At 43.3% G+C, this 22,875-nt stretch overlaps 2 protein-coding genes across 4 annotated transcripts; both read left to right on the forward strand.

Annotated features, from left to right (window-relative positions):
• The first annotated feature begins 636 nt into the window (after window positions 1-636).
• On the forward strand, window positions 637-18,578 carry LOC116400815 (ankyrin repeat and SOCS box protein 2-like). Of its 3 annotated transcripts, none has more exons than XM_031878880.1 (10): window positions 637-720; window positions 7,864-8,163; window positions 12,733-12,843; window positions 13,782-13,951; window positions 14,007-14,189; window positions 14,686-14,931; window positions 15,597-15,768; window positions 16,589-17,156; window positions 17,339-17,492; window positions 17,758-18,578. In XM_031878880.1, exons 2-10 carry the CDS (start codon window positions 7,871-7,873, stop codon window positions 17,892-17,894), a joined length of 2,034 nt encoding a protein of 677 aa, XP_031734740.1. In that variant the 5' UTR covers window positions 637-720; window positions 7,864-7,870; the 3' UTR covers window positions 17,895-18,578. The 3 variants fall into 3 exon arrangements, with proteins under 3 accessions (XP_031734740.1, XP_031734741.1, XP_031734742.1); XM_031878881.1 differs by lacking the exon at window positions 637-720 and adding an exon at window positions 6,872-7,488; XM_031878882.1 differs by lacking the exon at window positions 637-720 and having other exon boundaries at window positions 6,872-8,163; window positions 14,034-14,189; window positions 17,758-18,577.
• Window positions 18,579-19,751: 1,173 nt separating this feature from the next.
• tmem251 (transmembrane protein 251) lies at window positions 19,752-22,443 on the forward strand. The gene is made up of 2 exons (XM_031878884.1): window positions 19,752-19,838; window positions 21,645-22,443. Exon 2 carries the CDS (start codon window positions 21,653-21,655, stop codon window positions 22,028-22,030), a length of 378 nt encoding a protein of 125 aa, XP_031734744.1. The 5' UTR covers window positions 19,752-19,838; window positions 21,645-21,652; the 3' UTR covers window positions 22,031-22,443.
• The last annotated feature ends 432 nt before the right edge of the window (window positions 22,444-22,875 follow it).

Below are 22,875 nucleotides of genomic sequence, written 5' to 3' on the forward strand. Positions count from 1 at the left end.
CAGCACAAGACAGACATTTTACTCAGCAAAGCAGAAGCTAAATCAATAATCAAAAGAAATATTATTAAGAAATGGCAGCACAGTTGGGATGTAGGACACAGGAAGACATCTGTATGCTGTTCAGAAAGAAGTTGGCAAAGGGAGGCCATCCAGAAGAAGCACCACAGAAGAAAACATGTTAACCAGACTGAGGATTGGACACACAAGGCTGAACAAAGCAATGCAACTAATAAAGCAACTAATAAATAAACACCCAGCAGGACTATGTGAGCACTGCCAAATACCAGAATCTGTAGAACATATCATTTGTCATTGTCAGAAATTCTCACTTGACTCCAGGTTGAAGAGGAGGCTGGGAGTGGAGGAACTAAATCTAAAATATGCATTAACCTTGGGGGCAGGAAACATACTACAATATGTGAAAGAAACAGGATTGAGCAAAATAATTTAAGTCTCTGAAATGGAGAGCTCCTTTTTTTAGTTTTTGTTTGTTTTATTTTATTTTATTTTATTTATTTATTTATTTTTTAGTTTTTGTAAGGGGATAGGTTATCGGGTCCACACTCCAATATAGTAGGTGGCGGTAATGCACCTTTCACTGGATGACATCCGCCATAAAACAAAAAGAAGAAGAAGAAGATATCTGTGTGTGGCCTCCCTTTTTGTTGCCGGCCTTGAGCCAGGTGGTAACAAATAGGAGCTTGTCCTGGATTTGGAAAGGTTAGTACTGGGAAATTGTTAAATGTAACTTTGTCAAAGGGAGTTTTTCCACACAGATTTTTGGGTTAAATTGTGTTTTCTGACCTGCTGTTAGTAGTACAGGCTTGTGAGTCTGATAGGCATAAGCAATGAGGGGCACTGGCCGTCTCTCATTGACCCTTTTTTTGTGTGTTTGTTGTTTTTGTGCAGTACGTGGTTAGAGCATTGGCTCGGGGGCACTTCCATGACTGTCTAGGTGATTTTCAGCTTGCTGAAGGTTAACCGGGTTACTGGGTTTGTGCTTAATTTATCCTGCCACTACCCTGCATGAAGTCTAGGGATGAGTTACTCAGCTAGGCCTGGTTAGGCAGTTAGTCAGAGGAATTGGGTTCCTTATTTAAAGCAGCATGTCATCCTTTAGGTTTGTGGTGGAAAACTTTGTATTAGTTGTGGTTGTGGTTTGTTGGAAAAGTGCCTCAAAGGTTGCAGGTGAACTGATCAAATGGCTTCCATTGAAGACTTTGTTCAGTCTCCAAATGATGATTTGCTAAATTCTTACAAAAAAGATCAGCTCTTGAAATTAGTGGACCATTACAATGTTGAACTTCAAAGTTGAATAAAGATGAATTGTTGGAGAAAAACGTTTTGCCTGTCATAGTGGGGATTGCAAAGGCACCTGTAGAAATTAATACATGTTCAGACATAGCTTCCCCCAGGGTAAGTGAGTCAGTCAAAGGTTCCAAAATGGCTCCTGTTTTGACTGGACTTGGAGTTGGTTTGACATTTGAGCAACAAAAACAACTTTTCTTGCTACAAATGCAAAAGTAACATAAAAATACTGTGGAGTTAAGACAAGATGCACATCTTCGGGAGGCTGAACTAGCCCATGCTCAGGCAAGACAACGGTTAGAGTTGGAGCGATATAAGCTGGAGCAAATATAAAATCACTTCTAAACTTAAATAACTTTCACTGATTTTGTTTTGGGAGGCTTCCTGTATGCGGTGGTCACTTCACTTCTAATGAACTGGTCATTCGGGTTTTATACCACATTGACCGGATCATAAAACATTTCCCAGCAGCTCTTCTTTTGAAGACGATGTCATGTCTAAATATTTATCTTAATGTATGTCAGGGCAGATGTGTTATGTAACTGGAGGTGTAGAAGAAAATCAATCAATTGAACATGTCGCATAATCTACAATGTGTTTACCTCCTTTGGACCATCTTCAGATTATGTTCAGTAGAACATCACAGACAAACTATGGAGACATGCTGATGTACATAATCCTACTTGTTACAGCGCAAAGATTGAGTCATATGGAAAGCCGATTCCATATTTTTGATGTCAGACAACAATTTTCTCCACTAGTTGAACAACAACTCCTACTATTCCAGCTAGTTCTAACAGAAGCCTCACTAGTGATTCTGGGCTTCGCATTAGCAGCACTAAAGTCCAAACTAGTCAGCTTTTCAAGAACAGTAAGATCATGGTCAACAAATTGACTTGGTCTCTACTTTTAACTACTTTGGATTTTGAATTAACGACCACTTGTCTTTAAAGGCACATAGTCAGTATGCTGAGGAAAAACTGAAGCTTGTACTTGTAACTTATTACTTTAATTTACTACTACTATGTTAGCAGACAGAGGTATCACTCTGATCCTTTTCCGAAGAGTCTAATTCTTAATATAACCAGTTTGTTTAATGTGTCACAGGCTGAAGAACAGACTGGGATGGACCCTAATGCAGACGAACATGTGGAACTGTGACGACAGATCAGAGATTAAACTCTAGTTTATATTTGATTAGGTTTCTGATTCAACATCTGGTTTAAATAAATGTTCATTGTAGTCTGAACAACAAAAGGACCACAAACAACTTTCCACATTTATTAGAAAGATTTGTGTTTTCATGATCTGATGTTTCCCTCAATAACTTTATTATGAATACAATTAAAGTCAGAGAGAGCTGGAGAGATGAAACACTTTTTATATTTATATATATATATATATATAAAGTTGTCCTTCAACCAAAAGGCTGGCTAGTCAAACAGTGACTAGTCAAACAGTGGCTCCTCCTTTACACATGGCCACGTGTCCTTGACTGAGGACACTGAACCAGACGCTTCACAGGAGCTCCCTGCTCCTGATGATGATGATAAAAAGTGTTTCTTTTCTCCAGCTCTATATATATGAAAGAAACACTTTTTATCATCATTTCATTCAGTCACATGAGGCGGATCATTCCTGAGTGTCGGGTTTGATGAGTTTTATCATTTAAGTTTAACCTGAATCATGGAGCCTAATAAATGAATTCCAGTGTTCAAGAGAAACCATAATCATATTCTGGGTTAATTAATAATGACGTCACAATCAGAATTTAAAAACGTACAGACGCAAATAATTGATAAATAAAACAAACTCATTCTCTCGGTAGAAATGTCGGTCCCGCGCTTATAAACAGAACACAGTATAAATAGTCGTTGCAGTTTATAACAGAGAGAAAATACCTGTACTCTGATAACTGTCTTTATTAGTTTTAGTACAGTGATGATAACTGTGTCTTTATTAGTACAGTGATTAAAAGTCTCTACAGTTGTTAAAGATGAATCAGCTGATCCAGGTTTGATCATAAACAGTCGCTTCACGTGATGATACAAAGGAAAGGATGTCTCATTTGTGTGAAAATATGTTTCCTCGTTCCCTCTCTCCTCGCATGGTTTCCTTGCATCTCTTCATGCATCCCTGGTGGGAGGGACTAAGAAGCAAGGAAAAGATACAAGTGAGGGAAACGAGGACGGAATTAAGAGACTTGGGATGAACCCCATTACAACTCAGGTGATCACAGGAAAAAGGAGGGAAAACCACAACGACAGGACACGAGACAGGGAACTTCAAAATAAAACAGGAAACAAGCTAAACCAAAATCAAGATTGTGACATTGTGAACTGGTCAGTGGATGTTTACTGGTTTTAGTAGATGTGTGAGTATGAACTTTAACTTTAGTTAACTACTCTTTACTGAGTGTTGTTTTAAATGTTTTAATTGAACAGCTCAGCTCTGACCTTGTCTGTTCACTTTACAGCAGCTGAATCTAAAAATAACACACACACAGTTAACCCAATTTAACTAGATTAGAACTAGTCATGTGATTGGTTAGTTTATCAGTCTACTGGTGAATCAGGTCGTTTTATTTCAGTGTGTAGTAGCAGCAGTTTTTCTCAGCGGTAGGCCACTTTACAGGAATTAACTATTGTAACATTCCAGGAGTGCAATGTGGCCAAAAATAAGAGACAATAAAAATAATACTAAAATGTAATAAATGAGGAGCAGGGAGCTCCTGTGAAGCGTCTGGTTCAGTGTCCTCAGTCAAGGACACGTGGCCATGTGTAAAGGAGGAGCCACTGTTTGACTAGCCAGGCATTTTGGTTGAAGGACAACTACTCTGCCAACTGAGCTACAGTCACCCAAGGACCAAGCCACATATCTAAAGTGTACACATTATGGATTCACCTGACAAAAGTCTGCGATTAACCCTGCATGCATTTGTAATGAACTGGAGACATTTAAATCAGGACAGATCTAGAATATACGTGGGACAGATTGGGGATTATTCTGAAACCAATCTAAAAGTAACCTTGGACAGATCAAAAATTGTTCCCTCAAAGATCTGATGCTAACCCAGGACAGATTTGGGATTAATTCTTCTGGAATTATCTTTAGCGACAGATCTGGGATTAACCGAGGTCAGATTACAGATTAATTTTGGACAAAATTCAGATGAAATCTGACAAAACAGGCATTAATTTGAGACAGGTCTAGGGCTCATCCTAAAAAGGCCTTTGATTAACCCAGGATGGATCTGGGATTGAATCTTTGATTGAGACAGATTGATGTTTAATTTGAGAAAGAATAGGGATTAACCAGGATTGGATCAGAGAGAAATCTTTAAAAAAGCTGTGATAAATCTGGAACTAGGATTAGGACCTGGACAGATTACAGAATAAAATGTAAAATACCTGGGATTAATCCTGGAAAGATCTGAGATTTATATGGGACAGATTAGGGATTAGTTTGATACAGATCTTGAATTATTCCTAGATAAATCTGGTATTCACCCAGGATGGATAATTCTTGGACAGATCTCAAATAAACAAAACATTTGGAGTAATTGGAGATAGACCAGGGCCCCGTTCCTCGTACGTGGCTAACTGAGTTAGCCGGATCATTTTCAGGATAAGATTACATAAATCAGGCTTTTCGGTTCCATGAAGCAAGTTTGGCAAAATCACCATGGCAACACATCCATAAACTTGAACCTGCTCCAGCGCAGGCTAACTGAAGGTAGCTGGATAAGCTGCCACTCCCCCGGAAAACATGGCAGCTCCTGTCATATACGGTAGTCTAATGCGCTTGCGCATATACCGGGGGTTATACGGGAGTTCCGGAAATGCATGTAAAGTGAGACACATGGTGATCCATTAAAAGCAGCTGAGCAAACTAAGAAGCCTCTATTGCATTAATGTACAGCTCCCTTCCTCAGAGATCCACTGATGAAGGAGGATATTAGTTAGATTAGCGTTTTATAGGGAGAGAGTTCTTCCACATCGCCAAGATCCGTTATCACATCATGATGACTTCCTATACGAGCGCTATCCATTCTGCCCACAAGGAATCATTTATTTACAGACCTTCTGGAGCATACATTGAACACCACACGCTGCAGCCGAGCATTGATGTCTCACAGACTGGATGCAGCCTTGAGCTGTTCTGCGAGTGGTACATTGTTGTACAGTGTCGGCGATGCGGAGAACATCAGGAAAGCTGCTGCATGCCGTGCTGTTCGTACAGTTTATTTGGCGCTTAATAAACTTATGGATGTGTTCATTACATTACCATGGCACATATTGTACTGACTCAGCATTCTGCGTAATGTGTGTGCTTAGTGTTTACTTGCTCCCATGTCCTCTTGATGGCTGCGTTGCATAAATGAGGGTTAAAGCACTCATAATGATATGACAGTGTTATTAGTACACCAGCATATCATTACTGTAGAACATGATGAAGGTGGACTCATGATAAGAACAGAGAGAATCACACACTATTTATCTTCACTGCTTCAGTTGATTGAATGTCTGATGATGAATAATACACACATACATACTGATCCGCCCATACACAGATTCACACACATATTCAAACTCCTAGTTCTATATGGTAATTTACACAGACATGTATATACACATATATTGGAGATAAACCTTAGCTGAATTTCAGGAGCAGGACCACACCTCAGCCACTCCCCCGCTTCCGGCCACACTCCTGTAAATACCTACCCACTCTAAGCCTCGGCTCGCTCGCGCTTTCCGCATCCCACCCTCCCTCCCTCTTGTTAAAGGTTATCTCCCCCCCATAGTCATCATCCTCCTATCCCATATGGAGGCCGGGGGACCTGCAAGGCCCGGGAGCCGCAGTGGATCCTCAGCTAAGACTCCCCCAAACCGCATCTGGCTAAATCTCCATCAACCATTCCTCAAACTCTCCAAACAACCGACGAAGGCTCGCTCCGGCCGAGGTGGGGCCCTAAGCTAGTGACTAGTACATGATACATAAGGGCATACAGTACATATATCCTCATATTAATGAGTATGAATTAGATACTCTTTGGGCTTGTTTTGATCTACTTATTCTGAAAGAGTTGAGATCATTATTGTCGCTATAGATCTCATTGGATGATGCATTCATTAAGCCTACTGCCAGCAGCTCATTTAAAGACATATCATCTGATTGATTGGGGTGATGAGGCATTAAAATGAGCTGATACATTTACAACACTTACGCATTTAACTTGTCTGTGATATTTTGCGTGCTTCTTGTCTAGCCCTCGCAGCGGTGGTAGTGTTAGACTTTGCTGTGATTATGGTCTTGAATTCCTCATATGCGTTCATGATCATCTCCTGCTCGTCAGCGGAGTAAAAAGAGGCTCTTTCTTTGACTTTATTTAACATTGTACTGTTAGAAAATCATGGTTTCGGTGATTGACGCTTCCCCCTTTTGAAGTAGGACGGGCACGCGCAATTATCCTGATCCTGATCGTCTGGTTTGAATTAACGAGACTGTTTGAGAGGATCAGCCTTGGAGAAACCGAGATAGCCTGATTTCAATCATCGGGTTAATTTCAGCTGGCTAATAGGACATTTGATCGACTTAGTTGAACCACGTACGAGGGACGGGGCCCAGGGATTTAACCTCGCAAAATTCTGTTTCACTCCAGACAAAATTTGTGATTCATTCTGTAAAGATCAGGGATTAACCTGGAACAAACGTGTACTAAACCAGGATAGATCTAGGATTAATACTGTAAAGATCAGGGATTGTCGTGGATTGTCAGATTACAGATTAATCTTTGAAAGATCTCAGATAATCTCTGGACAGAGTCGAGATCATCCCAGGAAAGATAATTAATAAATGGATTAATTTGATTCTGATCTATGATTAATCCTGAACACATCTGGTATTGATCCAGTTTGTTAAACACCGTGTCAATATTTTACATTAAACATGTTTATTCTGTTGAAGTGATGCTGTTGCTGGTTCAGAAAATCTGTAACATAAGAGGTCAGCTGATCAACAAGCTCAGACTTCAGGTCCTCAAAATAAACATTAAGTACCCCCCGAGGGAAATGTGCCGTCTCCATTACAGAAGCAGGACTGACTCAAAGAACACATGGACGTGTCTCAAGTCAGAGGAATAACTGGTTCAATGTAAAAAAGCACTTTTAAAAATATGTGAGTACTCTTCTTTTTCAGTAATATTCGTGTTTTACTGCTTTTAAGTGCTGATTGTATGAAGTTTTACTGTCAGTGTTGCTGTCTGTTGTTTAGTGTTTTATCTGAACAGACTTGTATGAAGTCAGTGCTGCTGTCTGTTGTCTGGTGTTTTATCTTAACATACTTGTATGAAGTCAGTGCTGCCGTCTGTTGTTTGGTGTTTTATCTGAACAGACTTGTATGAAGTCAGTGCTGCTGTCTGTTGTCTGGTGTTTTATCTTAACATACTTGTATGAAGTCAGTGCTGCTGTCTGTTGTTTGGTGTTTTATCTTAACACTCGTATGAAGTCAGTGCTGCTGTCTGTTGTCTGATGTTCATCTCTGACCCCACAGCACCATCATGGCAGTAGCGAGCATCTCTCGCTCTGAAGCATTCGAGGATTATTCTCTGTACAGTAACCTGAATGATGACGAGCTGCTGCAGCTCGCCATCGAGCGCAGTCTGACTGACGCACCCTGCGACGCCTCCAATGCCATCACCTCTGCTACTGCCAACACACCTCCTCCACCACCTGACAGCAGCAGCCTGAATACTTCAGCCAGAGCCACTAATCAATCAAGGCATCCGACTCCAGCCCAGAGCTCTGCACACTACAGTTCTCCAAATCCTCCGAGGGAACAGCTTCCTGATCCGTATGTAATCTCACACAGCTTTTATTATCCTCCATATTGTGAGTATGAGAACGATGACAGTGGAGAAGGGCTTCATGTTGGTCCTCATCGTACAGCACTATCATTAAGGCAGATTAAGTGTGTGTTTGAAAAGGTTAAAACAAAGAAGACATGTACAGTGCTGTAAAAAGTTATATTTAACCGTCATAATGATGTTCTTTTTCTTATTTCCTTCAATAATAACCAGTTACCATTTTAATTCAAGCACCAAATGCTTAAATTAATTTAAATCTTTTTTTACCAATTCGGGTTCACCAAGATGGCGCCGCGGACGGCTGCCTAAGTGTTGGTGCTCATTGTGTTGTGTTGTTTTTGTTGTTAATTCAGTTTTCTGCTGTGATACCCGGAGCTCTTTCACCAGAGATGAGCTCGTAAGCATCAGGGGAACAACTCCAGCGGACTTACTTTCAACTTTTCTGTTAACTTCTGTGGAATTACTGGACATTCTCGTCAAAGGTGCGCTCACCTTAACTCATGCAGTGAAGCGCCGTAGAAGAGGAAAACGTGCCGGCGCGCTCGTGTGTCTTCGCAAACGGGGTTCTCATACGCCGCTGCCTGGAATATTTCCCTCCAACATCCGCTCACTGTGCAACTAACTGGACAAACTTCAGCTACTGGTGGGGAGAGACAGAGACTTTTCTTCCTCCTCCATTCTGTGCTTCACTGAGACCTGGCTCTGTGGATCGATTCCGGACTCCGCGCTACAGCTGGCTGGCTTCCAGCTGTTCAGAGCGGACCGCGACACGGACCTCTCCGGCAAATCGAAGGGTGGAGGAATCTGTTTTTATACCAACAGTGGCTGGTGCAACGATGTGACAGTGATTCTACAGCACTGTTCTCCTGATCTGGAATCCTTCATTATAAACTGTAAACCATTTTACTCCCCCGTGAGTTCGCCTCATTCATCCTGGTCGGTGTTTACATGCCGCCGCAGAGCAACGTGCAGGAAGCACAGCGGACACTCACCGACCAGATACTGTGTGTGGAGCGGACCAACCCGGACTCTCTAGTTCTTGTCCTTGGTGACTTTAACAAAGGAAACCTCAGCCATGAACTACCTAAATACAGACAGTTTATTAAATGCTCAACCAGAGAGGAGAACATTCTAGATCACTGTTACACCACAATCAGGGGGCCTATCACGCCATGCCTCGTGCTGCACTGGGACTCTCTGACCACTTCATGGTCCATCTGATTCCTGCATACAGGCAGAAACCCAAGCTCTGTAAACCTGTGGGGAGGACATTGTGGTGGAAAATATTCCTATACCCGCTTTGCGTGAGTCTTTTACTGCTGAAATAAATAATATTTTAATTAAGTATTTATTCTCTGCGCAGAGAAGGTTCAATCATCACAACAGAATGCGTACAGTCTCAGTGAGGAAGAACCAAGAAAAAAGGGAACACGCTTTCTTTATACAGAATGAGCAAAGGTGGGGGCCGATGGCCAATGTCACAGACATTTTGGTGTCAGACTGATAGGAACAACAATAAAAAACAAAAGGCCTTGGTGCTGGTGTTGTGTACAACACAGTACACAGCAGTGGACCAGTGAAGCTATGGAGGATCTTCGGGCGTGTTTAGACTGTACAGACTGGAATGATTTCAGGACTGCTACCAACAGTCTGGATGAGTACACAGAGGCTGTAACGTACATACATCAGCTGTGAGGACAGCTGTGTTCCATCAAGCACCAGTTATAACGACGACAAACCCTGGTTTACAGCTGAACTCAGACAGCTACATGCAGAAAGATCAGGCATTTAAGACAAGGACATGTATAAATTTTAATTTTTTATACTATATTGATCCCGTTAAGGGGGAAAGTTGTCTCTGCATTTGAAGCGGTCTGCCAATAACCCAGGAAGCCTGGGGTTCAGTGTATTGCTCAGGTACACTTCGACACTTGACACGTCCCAGTCGAGGATCGAACCGTTGACCTTGCGGTTACCAGACAACCAGACAACCCTCTTAACCCAGTCACCCCCTCTTAACCCACTGTCACCCCCATAAAGAGTCAAAGTACAGGTTTAGCAAGGCAGTGAGAGACGCTAAACGACTGTACTCTGAGAAACTGTAACACCAGCTCTCAGCAAGTGACTCTGCTTCTGTCTGGAGAGGCCTCAGGCAGATCACCAACTACAAGCCTAAAGCCCCCCACTCCATGAACGACCTCCACCTGGCAGACAAGCTGAACGAGTACTGTCATTTTGAAAGACAATGGGACAGCCCTGACTCCATCCCCCACAGCTCCATCAACCAGCCCCAGACCACCAGGTCCCCTCCCCCAGCCCAGCAGGGGCCCATGCCTCTGTACCACCCATCCCAGTGCCCCCCCACCCCCCAGGACCACCACCCCCAGCACGGAAGGGGCCCATGCCTCTGTACCACCCAAGTACCACCCATCCCAGTGTCCCCCACTCCCCAGTGACTACTCTCTCTATTCTGGAGAGAGATGTCAACAGGCTTTTTAAAAAACAGAACACCCGCAAAGCAGCCGGCCCAGACTCTGTCTCCCCCTCCACCCTGAAGCACTGTGCTGATCAGCTGTCTCCGGTGTTCACAGACATCTTCAACACCTCCCTGGAGACATGCCACGTACCAGCCTGCTTCAAGGTCTCCACCATCATCCCCGTCCCCAAAAAACCAAGGATCACAGGACTTAACGACTACAACCCGTCGCCCGGACCTCTGTGGTTATGAAGTCTTTTGAGCTCCTTGTCCTGTCCCACCTAAAAACCCTCACCGACCCACTCCTGGACCCTCTGCAGTTCGCCGAGGGTCTTCAAGGACCCTGAAGCGAGCAAGAAAGATTGTAGCCGAACCTTCTCACCCTGGACACAAACTGTTCGAGCCCCTTCCATCTGGCAGGAGGCTGCGGTCCATCAGGACCAAGACCTCACGCCACATGAACAGTTTTTTCCCGTCTTCAGTCGGGCTCATCATCAAAGCCCGGGACCCCCACTGACTCTGACATCCGTCAGTCCCCTGCAAATCCCCTCTATGTTTCTTATTTAAACACACTCGACACTTTACATTACACTTACATCTCACTTGTTTATAGTCCTGTTATCTGTTCATTTGTGCACTTTATTTTATATTTTACTGTAAATTTGAATATGTTCCTACTTTTTTCACTGTGTTGATTGTTGTTGATTGTTTAATGTTATGCACCACCCGTCATGTCAAATTCCTTGTATGTGCAACATACCATGGCAATAAATGGTTCTGATTCTGATTCTACTCAGTAGTTAGATTGAAGAGGTTTAGTTTATTTTAGCAATTGCTGGTGATTTATTCTATTCTTTTTCACATCAGATGTATCTTTTTATCCTTCAGTCTGGTTGATGAGAGTCCTGCATGGATCCAGTTTTGTAAACCCAGACGTCCCAGTGGCCATTTTGTTTTGTAATCCATGCGGCCTCAGTCGCTATTCTAGCCCAGTATCATGAAATGGTCACGAAATGCAACGCCTTGGGTTTCCCCAGGAAGAGCTGGAAAGCGTTGTTGGCGAGAGAGACATTTGGAATATGTCCTAAGCAACCTGGCTCCCATAAGTGGAAGACGATGGATGGATGGATGGATGTTTCACTGGTGCTACTGATGCCCTTGAATCTAACGACTGTAATCGTTCTCTCCATCTTCAGATGTTTTGTGCTGAGGTGACTGATGTTGCTCGTTTTAGAACCACTGTCAAAAACAATGGCTAAGTTGGATATTTAAAAACCCAAAAACTTCCAAACAGCAGACTCAGCTCCTCTTTTTCTTTAAGTGCATCTCCGCCTCTCTTTCTTCATCCTCCATCTCTCTTTTCTGTTCTTGATTTTGCAGCAGTGACGGAGCCTCTCACTGCTGTTAACAGACTGTTATGCTACTAGCTAGCAGCTGTAACATTACCCAGCATGCCGTTCAGTTGTGTAAATTTGTGAATGTAAAATTATTCGTTTTTCAATTCTTTTTTGTGTCACAATTAGTTGTGTGACATAGTCTGTTATGCTGTTGAAGAGTTAGTTGTGGGTTATTAATTGATATTAACTGTTGTGTTAAAAAGTTATACCATGAGTGAGAAGGGCACGCAGTTATTAGAGTTTCCTCTCCATTCAAATAAAACTTTCCCAGCCGAAGGGTTCTTTGCAGCTTCTCTCTGGTGTGGTTGTTTATGAAAAATGTATATTTCACTAGAAATTTAAAATAATATATCACAAGATTAGGTGTACCACCCAGCACGAACTGAAATATCTCTAAGTGAATTGATATTGAATTACAAATAATATTGAATTGGGACCTTGTGAATCAGAATCAAATCGATTTGGGAAATCAGTGCCAATAGCCAGCTATAGTCTTTTGTCTTAGAGTTATTAGTGTTCAAGTCGTTAGTCACTCATGTTAATGACAAACATGCTCTTGTCCTATTTTTCCCCTCAACCTATCTTCCTGTGAAGACAGAAGTTTACTTGCATCAAAAAGGTGCCGAAATGTTGTGTCAGTCTCTGTGCTCTGATTGGCTGTTGTCTTTGTGATCCTGACTTAGGAAGATGTTTGATGGGACGGTCAGTCACTTCATGACGGGTTCTGGGAAGCGCATGGTGGAGTATCGCAGAGCTGACGGCACTCTCGTTCTCATCGCTCCAGAACCTAAAGAGTGAGTCAAGTTCTGTTCATGAACCATCTCTGGATGAGGAACTACCTGTATCACCTGTTGCATCTCTGCATGTGAAACCATCATAATTCATTTTTGTTGTTCCCATGAGGATTTGTGCAGTTATAGAAAGAATTTATTTTCATGGTCAGTGCAGGTTATTCTTCTTACCTCAGAACTACCCTCCAGTGTAACACCTCAAATCCAAAAGCATGAGACAAAGTAAGAGCAAGTCCATGTATACTGAGGTCAGAATCAGGTGAGGGTCCAAACCAAAAAGACAGTCAAGCTTATCCAGATGTGGGTCAGGCAAGAACACAGACTGGAAAAGTTGGCAAATGCTATCTAGATAGGCAGGGGATGAATGTAGGGTTAGTCGTCACATACGGACGCTTAGTCAGGCCAAGTTGGCGTCACTTAGGTTTAACTAAACTACATGGTTAGGTTTACGTTGTTAACATCCGTTAGGTAAACATAGGTATTTGGCCCTGAAATGAAATGGACTTGGTATATGTACTGCGAGGCTGATAAGGGAAATAGGAAGGAGGTTAGTAAAAGGTGGAGGGTAGAAGGGTTAGAAAATATCAGAGTGAACGGAGCAGGTAACAATTAATATTAACAACTGGCTGAAGTTGTGATGTGAAGAGTTATTGGTTCATATTTTGGGTGTGTTTGAGAATCAGGAAAGGTGAGGTGAGACAGGTGAGGATGGAGAGGTGAGGTGAGACAGGTGAGGATGGACAGGTCAGGTGAGACAGGTAAGGTGGAGAGGTCAGGTGAGACAGGTGAAGATGGAGAGGTCAGGTGAGACAGGTGAGGATGGAGAGGCCAGGTGAGACAGGTGAGGATGGACAGGTCAGGTGAGACAGGTAAGGTGGAGAGGTCAGGTGAGGATGGAGAGGTCAGCTGAGACAGGTGGCTCATGGGTATTTTCCCTGCAGGGAGGAGGAGCCTCTGTTCAAAGCGATCCGTGTCGGTGATGCGAGCAGAGTGAAAGCGTTGGCGGTGCTTCTGGGAACAGACCTGATGCTGCCGAATAAACCGGGATGGCTGGCGATCCACCAGGCAGCGTGGTTTGGTCAGGACACCTGTCTGCAAGTACTGCTCTCAGGTAGATCTGTACACACACACACATAGGAACCGACACATCACAACAAAATCCAAAGAAGTACTTTCTGTGTTTTTGTGCCCAGCTCAGCCGGGGATGATAAACAAAAGAACGGAGCGCGGTGAATCAGCGCTGCTGGTTGCTGTCAGCAAAGACCAGCTGCGATGTGTTCAGGTGCTGCTGGAAAATGGTGTAGATGCCAACATCCCAAACTATGACAAAGAGACTCCTCTTTACAGAGGTGAATCTTACAGAAAGTGAAGTCAGAGTCCCAATAAAATATTGACATGAACTCATGTCATACACTGACTGGGGAGCTGTGTTATCTTTAAAACAATAAATCAGTTGTCTACTATTTGCAGGATACAAAATTATTTGAATTTGGTACTCTTTATTTTATATATATTTAATAGTGCTTTGCCTTTATTGGCAAAACAGAGTACCAACTGAGTCCCAAGCCCACCACCTGAACTGTGAGTACCTCTTGATACCAAATATGTTGAGCTCTGTTTCTGAACAGCGGTTCTCTGTTGACCTTCACTATGTTTGAGCTAATCCGAGAGCTTGGAGAGTTCTTGGTAATAACTCTGAAGGTCTTAAGGAGTTATAAGAACCCAAGAAGAAAAATATTTATATTTATTATAAGTTGTCATCTGGACTCAGCTGGTGTAGACAGAAGCTGGAGAAAGTAATGAGGATGTTTTACTTCAATAAACTCTTGTTTTCTTTCTCTGCAGCCTGTGAGAGGAACATCCCTGCGATGGTGGCGGCGTTGTTGAACCACGGTGTAGCGGTGAACACTCACTGTATTTGGGGTTGCACCGCCCTGCACGAAGCCGCATGTCGAAACAACGTGGAGATCTGTGAGATGCTGCTGAAGGCTGGAGCTAAACACAACCTCTCCAACATGTATGGCATCTCACCGCTGTTCAATGCAGCACAGAGCGGGCAGCTCGCCGCCCTGCGCCTCCTCCTCAAACATAGTACGATGTTTATCTTATTGTTCTACTGCTTCTTCTACTGTAACCGTAGTAGTGTGTAGAAGAAAGAGCACAGAATAATCACAGAATAAATTTCACTTTAGTTCAATTACACCTGGCAGAGTAGTGCTCATCACTTCTGCAGCAGCAGAGAGATCACTGAAGCCCTATCCATTGGAATTAAGGGAGCAGGGACTTCTTTTACATCTGAGACCATCTTTCAGGAACTACATTTAGTGCCTGGTTCCACTGGTTGAAACACAGGTATAGTCCCTGAGTTCCTCAAAAGATTCCTGTTCCTGTGAAAAAGTTCCTGTGATGGAAACAGTACATTGACACACACTGTAGTGTCCTTCATGAAGTCAACAATTCAATTAAATTTTATCTGTATAGCCCGATATCACAAATGATGAATTTGCCTCAGAGGACTTTTCAATCTCTCCAGCAAACAACAGGAACATCAGAACAGGAAACACTTCCCCTCAAAAAAAAACCTCATTGAAAGGGAAAAAACAGGGGAGAGATCTCTCTTCCAGGACAGAATCAAATAATATATTATAATATTAGAAGATTTGCTTCCCATGACATAAGCCTTCCACTTTGATTACCATTGTACCAACTTGGAATCCTGACCTCTGACCCCTGAACCCTTCCCTGTCTCCCTACAGGTGCAGACCTTAATGGTCAGGCTGCTGATGGAGCAACCGCTCTCTATGAAGCTGCTAAAAATGGACATGAAGAAATTGTGGAGCTCCTCCTCTCTCAGAACGCTAACGCCAACATACCTGGAAAGACGGGGTTATTACCGCTTCATGTGGCCGCTCAGAGAGGAAGTGACATGTAGGCACTCTGACTATTGTCTGCCATATTTTATGAACAACAGAACCCATCTAAGAGAGTTGGTAGGTTTGGGGGAAATCAAGTCCCCCAGACCACAGCCAGTGTTGTAGAGAGTGAAGAGGCTCATCTGACTCAACAGCTATATAGAGCTGGGTGTCATGGATGATGATCAGTGTAACACTTAACCTTTCTAAAATATCAGTTGAAAAACAGAAAATTGGAAAATTGTATTTTCTAAAATTGTATTTTTGTTTGTTTGATCAATGTATAACAAAATGATTTGCAACATGAATCCCTACATCCCAAAATCATATTCAGGCTTAAATTATATTAGTTCATGAAGTTAAAATGGGACTGGGATCGTCCCAGCCTCAAATCTTTTAAGGTCAAACCTTTTTTTAAATATAACTCTAACCCTTATACCATCATTCGAAACCCATCATTCACCTCTAACCCTATCCAGAACCAGCCAGCAGGCAACTATGTGTAGCCCAATTCAATCAGGAGAGACACGTGAATTAAAAAAAGAGAATTGTTTATTACAAACAGATAGGTGTGATGATAATGTCTTGACTCTACAGGGAGATTTGTAATTGAAGGGCACCTGCCCTGAGCAGCAGCAGGATAAATCTCCCAAAATGGAAATAAAACGCAGCATAAAATGTCCCCCAAAGGCATGCTGACCAAGCGGGAATATAACAGTTCACGAAGAATCAAACAAAGATGTCATAATATGCTAAGAGAAGAATCATAATAATGAGCATGACAGAAATTCTCAAGGTCGGTCTCATCTACTTCCTGGAATGTCTCCTGTTTCCAGCATCGTCTCCATGTTGATCTCAGCCACCAGTAAGACCAGAGTCCGGCGGACTGGTATCAGCCCACTCCACCTGGCCGCTGAGCGTAACCGTGATGACGTCCTGGAGGTTCTGATCAAGGCGGGCTTCGACGTCAACGCTCAGCTGTCTGAAGAACGATCAAGGCTGTACCAGGACCGCCGCAGCACGGCACTCTATTTCTCCGTCATCAACAACAATATCGACGCAGTGCACATGCTGCTGGAGGCCGGTGCCGACCCAAACCTCGACTTGTTCAGGCCGCTGTTGGTGGCGGCGAGACTGGGCTGCATCCAGACCGTCACCATGCTGGTGGAGCACGGAGCCGACATCAACACTTCCATCACCACACACCCCACCACTTTCCCCGCCGTCTACATGTTCTCCATGAAGTACCTGCCTATGTTCAAGTACCTGCTGGACAACGGAGGCCACGCCCTGTCCTGCTTCAACTGTATCTATGGTAACCGACTGCATCCATCAATCAAAACCACGCGATCAGAGGACCTCCCCGGAACCGACAGAGTCCCCCAGCAAAGGGGCGGCGTTCAGGTGACCCGAATCTGTTTAAAACGTTTAAATATAGAACTACACAATGGAGTTCAAGGAAAAGTCAACTAAGTTTAAACTGTTTAAGTTAAACGCAACTTTATTTACTACAGCGATTCAAAAAGTTTCAATGTGAAAAGAAGACAGTTATTTGATTGATTGACGGTTATTTGATTGATTGACAGTTCTGTGAGATGATTTCAGCCCCGAGTATCTGTCGGTGGGCGGGGCCAATCATTGACGTCCTGTTGGACTACGTTGGTCATGTGACTCTCTGCTCCAGAATAATGGAACACCTGGACAGTTACTCCGGCTGGAGCGCCATCAAGGATAAAGCATGTGAGTCAATAACTGATAAACAACTGAAAACCTATTAGATGGTCCCCCAATAAACATGTCAGTAAAAAAGTGTTAATGTCACCAGTTTGTCTCATAGTTTCTAGTGATGTCACCAGTTTGTCTCATAGTTTCTAGTGATGTTACCAGTTTGTCTCATAGTTTCCCAGTGAACTCACTGTTTTTTATTTTGTTTTCCAGTGATGTTACGGTTTTGTTGTTGTGGTTTTTCAGTGATGTCACAGGTTTTTATTTTGTTGTTTTTCAGCTCCTCCTCGCCCACTGCTGCAGCTTTGCAGGCTTCAGGTTCTGCAGCTGGTTGGTCGGCGGCGTTTGAAGAAGTTGCCGCTGCCTGGTGGTCTGATCCGCTTCCTGCAGCACCAGCAAGGACCTGTGGAGGACTGAAACTTGATGTGTTTACACTAAAAGGAGGCTATTACTAGTATTTATTTATAGTCTGCTTTGTTTTTTGTGAGTAAATCCAGGACTTTAACAACATTTTCCAAGTGTTTGTAGGTTTCTCCTGGATGATGAGCTGGTTGAAGCTGATGTTCCTGCAGCATCTTGGTTATCATCTTTCATATTAAAACTAAAAGATACTTGTTGAAATCACTGAATGTACCAGATGTCTCCAGCTCCCTCTATAAAGGATGTAACTTAAATGGTATTAGTTTTTTATTGTAACACATTTTATATCTGCAGTCTTTATTTCTTGGTGTGTGTGAGTTCATACTTTTCTATAAACAAACAGAAGCTTTCTTAGGCCACTGCACTACACAAAACCAGCTCAACGAACCCAAAGGGGAACGTCGCTACAGTCTACAAGGGAACACTCCGCACCACTTTGATAGAGCACGCGCAGAGCAACCTGCAAGAGTCATCTGGGCCCGCTGCAGCAGAAACATCACGAACCTCCTCTCTCTACAACATCCGGAAATATCCGAAAAGACCACAAAATAAATATCGTGCAAAAATCACGTAACTTACCCCGTAGAGCTATCCCAAAACCGTTGTCCTTTCCCTTGAATCAATACTCACACGAGCAGCTACGTTTACCGGCGGCACCAGTAAACAAAGGAACAAAGAAGCGCGCTGACAGCGCTCCAAACTAACTTTTATGCACACGCACACCAAATCTCAATCTGACCCCACAAACGTAGTTTACGATGAAACCCAATCTTCACTTGTTAAAGAACAAGATCAAGATATTGTTAACCTTTTCAAAACTTTCAGGTTTCACAGGTAAACTGATAACAGGTGTTTTTACCTGCAGAGCCTCTATGATTCGAGCCAAGGTGACGTTGGGAGGAGGACTGTCTCCATCGACCGCACAGCGACACACAGGACACTGCAGCTGACCAAGCAGGTCCATTGTCATAGAGCGCACACAACACCTGGACAGGTGAGGTCAGGTGAGGACAGGACCGAACAGGTGAGGTGAGGACAGGACAGGTGTGTCCCATATATCATACATACCTGCAGTAGGAGTTCAGTGAAGACGTCAAGACAGACGGGACACCTGAGCTGATCCTCCAGACTTTGACGACACTCCATGTCCTCACTGAGTCCCAAGACCAGAATCCCCAGCAACACCAGGACCAGGACCAGCGGGTTCAGAGCCACAGAGACCACCAGAGAAACCACAACAGCAAATACAAACAATAAAACACAAAAACAAACAAAGCGTTCGGACTTCACTGCTGTTCGTTTGTGTTTCTGCTTTTTTCTTTCTTCTCTGATGTGATTTGGTGGACGGACAGAGTGGGCGGAGCCACAAGCTGACTCTATAGAAAACATAGTAGAAATGTACTTTTTTATATTATTAAATGATAATAATAATGATAACAATAAGACAGAGGACGGGAGGCTAGAGGACAGGGGGCTAGAGGATAGGAGAACAGAGGACAGGAGGCTAAAGGACAGGACAGGAGACTAGAGGACAGGGGGCTAGAGGACATGACATGACATTTTATTCTTTATAAATTGATTTATTTTATTAATATTTTACATTTGTTTCCAGAGAGATAATAATGACTTTATAAAGTGACTTTGCTGGTTTGAATATAACTGTTGCTGCTCTATAAACATATTAGATTGTTAGTATTGGTAAGAGTCGCTCCTAAAGATAACTGTCTCAACCTGACCGTAGTTCTGTGAGGGTACTGATGCCACTAAAACTTACACACTGGCCCTTTAAAGTGACAAACAGTGATGGTTGAGAATGACGTTATTCATGGGTATCAGGTGACACAACAGGAAAAGAGTAGACATCCGGGACCTCCAGAGATCGACTGTGCTCTGACGACCATACAGCAGCATTTTAGTTTGAAAGAATCAACGCGAAGGAAGGTAAGAGCTGATAAATACACGAGCATTAGTGGGTAATGAGGTAATAACCTATAGAATAATAACCCTAACAGACTGCTAACAGGCTAACAGACTGCTAATCGGGCTAACAGACTGCTAACGGGCTGGCTAGAGGAATGAGAACAGGAAGACAGGAGGATAGAGGACAGAGGACAGACGACCAACGGGCTGCCCACAGACGGCCGACGGACTGCTTACAGACTTCCAACAGTTCTATAACCAGTGGCGGCTGGTCAATAGAGGGCCATGGGGCCTGGCCCCACCTTGAGCCACACAAAAAAAAAATAAAAAATTATAATAATCATAAATTATACAAATTGTCAATATTTGTGTTTTTGAACTATGGAATGTACCCAGTAATATGTGTAAAATATGATATCTGCGCAATATATGATTTTCCTGCTCGTCCTCTCCGCCTGTGTGCACAACACATCTCAGAATGCGCAGCTAGGAGGGCCAAATCGTTTTGGCCCAAAAGAGGCGGGTCTATGAAGCAGTTTAGCCAATTGCTGATTGAAGATATAAATGAGTGACATACAATTTAGCCAATCAGTGCCCTCAAATAGATTCAGTGTGGGGCCAAAACGATTTGGCCCCCCTAGCTGTGTGTTCTCGTCAGGAGAAGTCTCTACAGGCCAGCGCGAGCACTACTCCTCCAGGTCTCGTTTGAGAGGAGAACTTTGGCGGAGATTCTGCAGCCAAAGAGCTGATATCGGATCAGCCTGACCCCACAATCAGACAGCAGACTAGCGGGAAAGGGAAGCAGTACATGAAGCTTCTGTACTAGCTGTACACCAGACAGGTTTGGCTAGCTGGATGCAGTCATGCTAATAACATATTTAGCTTTTTAAAACAACGGGGACAGATCCAGCACGGACAGTTAGGGAGTGAGGGATGAGGAGGTAAGGAAACATGAGAACACCAGGGTAGGGAGTAAGGGATGAGGAGGTAAGGAAACATGAGAACACCAGGAAACACATGGAGAACTCTGTCAAGCTACATATTAGGCAAAGTGAACATCTTTTCTTCTACATAGTTGTCCTCAGTCTCATCTGCTTAACTTGGTCATGGAGTCATCAACATGTAATTGAGATGGTAAGTTAACAGTGAAAACTCATCATAGCATAATTTAACATCAGTATTCATAATTACACTTCATGTTTACTTCTCCTGATCTTTACCTCCTATAACAAGGTCCATAGGGGCATCTCAATAAATAAACATATTATATTATATAAGTGTTATTTACTGCTTTTTTTCGTGTTGGAATAAATTTTAATTATTTAACTGCAAAGTAGTGATGCGTGTTGGATACTTTCATTTTTTTGCATTAAATCATACTGGGATGTTTGCTGACATTGATAGGATGGCCCTACCTAGAACATGTTCCACCAGCCGCCACTGTCTATAACCATAAACTAACTCAATCAGATATAAAACTACATAACAGTTAAAACAGTAATGAACTGAATGGAGGCACAGAGTGAACCTACAGGTCAGCTGTAGCTACTTAACACACTGTGTACGATATATTTATTATGTATTGACTGTTGATTGTTTTTTCCTTACTCTAAGGTGGATGTATTGCTTGTCGATCATAATGATTACTGATTGACATTCCTTTCGGTATGGATGATGTATTGCTCACATATTGATTATTGATTGATTCTTTTTTCAGTATGGAGGATGGTTACCTTTTGTCAGCGGATAGGATAACTTATTGATTTTTGAAATGAATTACTTGCAGTATTGATGACGTATTGAACATATTGATTGTTTCTCTCACAGAATGGAGGATGATGAACTTCCGTCAGCGGATGGGTTGGGTGGGCGTGGCTCTCTACTTGCTGCTGAGCGTCATGGCGGTGTACTACGTCTTTGAGGTTCACAGCTTCAGTTTGGAGCTCGTGCAGAGAGGCGGGGCCGGCCCGTCAGCTCCACCCCTCACCCCTAACCGTGTTAGTGCTCACCTGCCACCACTTCCTGTCTGGATATGGGCATCGGTTTTCCTGCTGCCGTACCTGCAGCTTTTCCTCTTCCTGTTCTCCTGCACGAGAGCCGACCCTCGAGCGGTCGGTTATTGCGTCCTTCCTGTCTGCCTCGCCCTGCTCTGCAGCCGCCTAGGCACCCGCAAACCGGCCAATCAGAGAGGCCCGCCGCTCATCGATACATAGAGGACGACCAATCAGAGAGGCCCGCTGCTCAGACAAGACATAACTGTTTGTATGGTTTGTGATGTCACTTCCTGTGTGCCTTTGAACCCTCCAGTCTGTCGGTCAGGAGCTGATGTCAAGACTGCCCTGAATTTGTCTTTCAGAACCAACACTACTGCCCTGAGCGTCGACTGTTGAGATCAGTCTCCAGCTGTCAATCATTCTCCTGTTAGAGAATCCTGTGCTGTGATTGGCTGGAGGATGTTTACTGTGTGTGTGTGTGTGTGTGTGTGTGTGTAGTTAGTTTAACATTGAGACCTGACAGCTGCTGGCCAATCACAGCACTTTGTTGTATTTAATAAGATGAGTCACATGACACACACTGGTAACCATGTTAACTTTATTACATCAATAAAATGGAAAAAAAACAACAATGTGAAGTTTTCCTAAAGATTTTTAATGAGTGATAAGAGACAGAACAGCAGGTTACCAGCTTCATGCTGTCAGAGAATCACTTCCTGTCTCCAGCAACTGCTGCATGAAGTGGACAAGGAGGGAAGGACGCTGGAGAACGGGTCAGTTTATCAAGAGACACGACCTTAATCACAACTTTAAGAGATGAAGTTCACCGAGCTGTTTCAGACTAAACTAAAAGTTTCTACAACAAACTGATCTTCTAGATCAGTGGTTCCCAAACTTTTTAGGCCACGCACCCCCTTCTACATCCCGGCCGGGTTCACGCACCCCCAAAAATCTTCCTGCACCGTGCCTTCGAAAAGATAACGGACGTACACCAGAACATTGGCCAGATTAGCCACATCTGTAGGCTCGTCTACTTGCAGAGAGTAAAACTCACTCTTCTTCAC

The sequence above is a fragment of the Anarrhichthys ocellatus genome, unplaced genomic scaffold (assembly GCF_004355925.1).
Source record: "Anarrhichthys ocellatus isolate YVR2014 unplaced genomic scaffold, GSC_Weel_1.0 scaffold208, whole genome shotgun sequence".
In the NCBI taxonomy this organism is placed as follows: Eukaryota; Metazoa; Chordata; class Actinopteri; order Perciformes; family Anarhichadidae; genus Anarrhichthys; species Anarrhichthys ocellatus.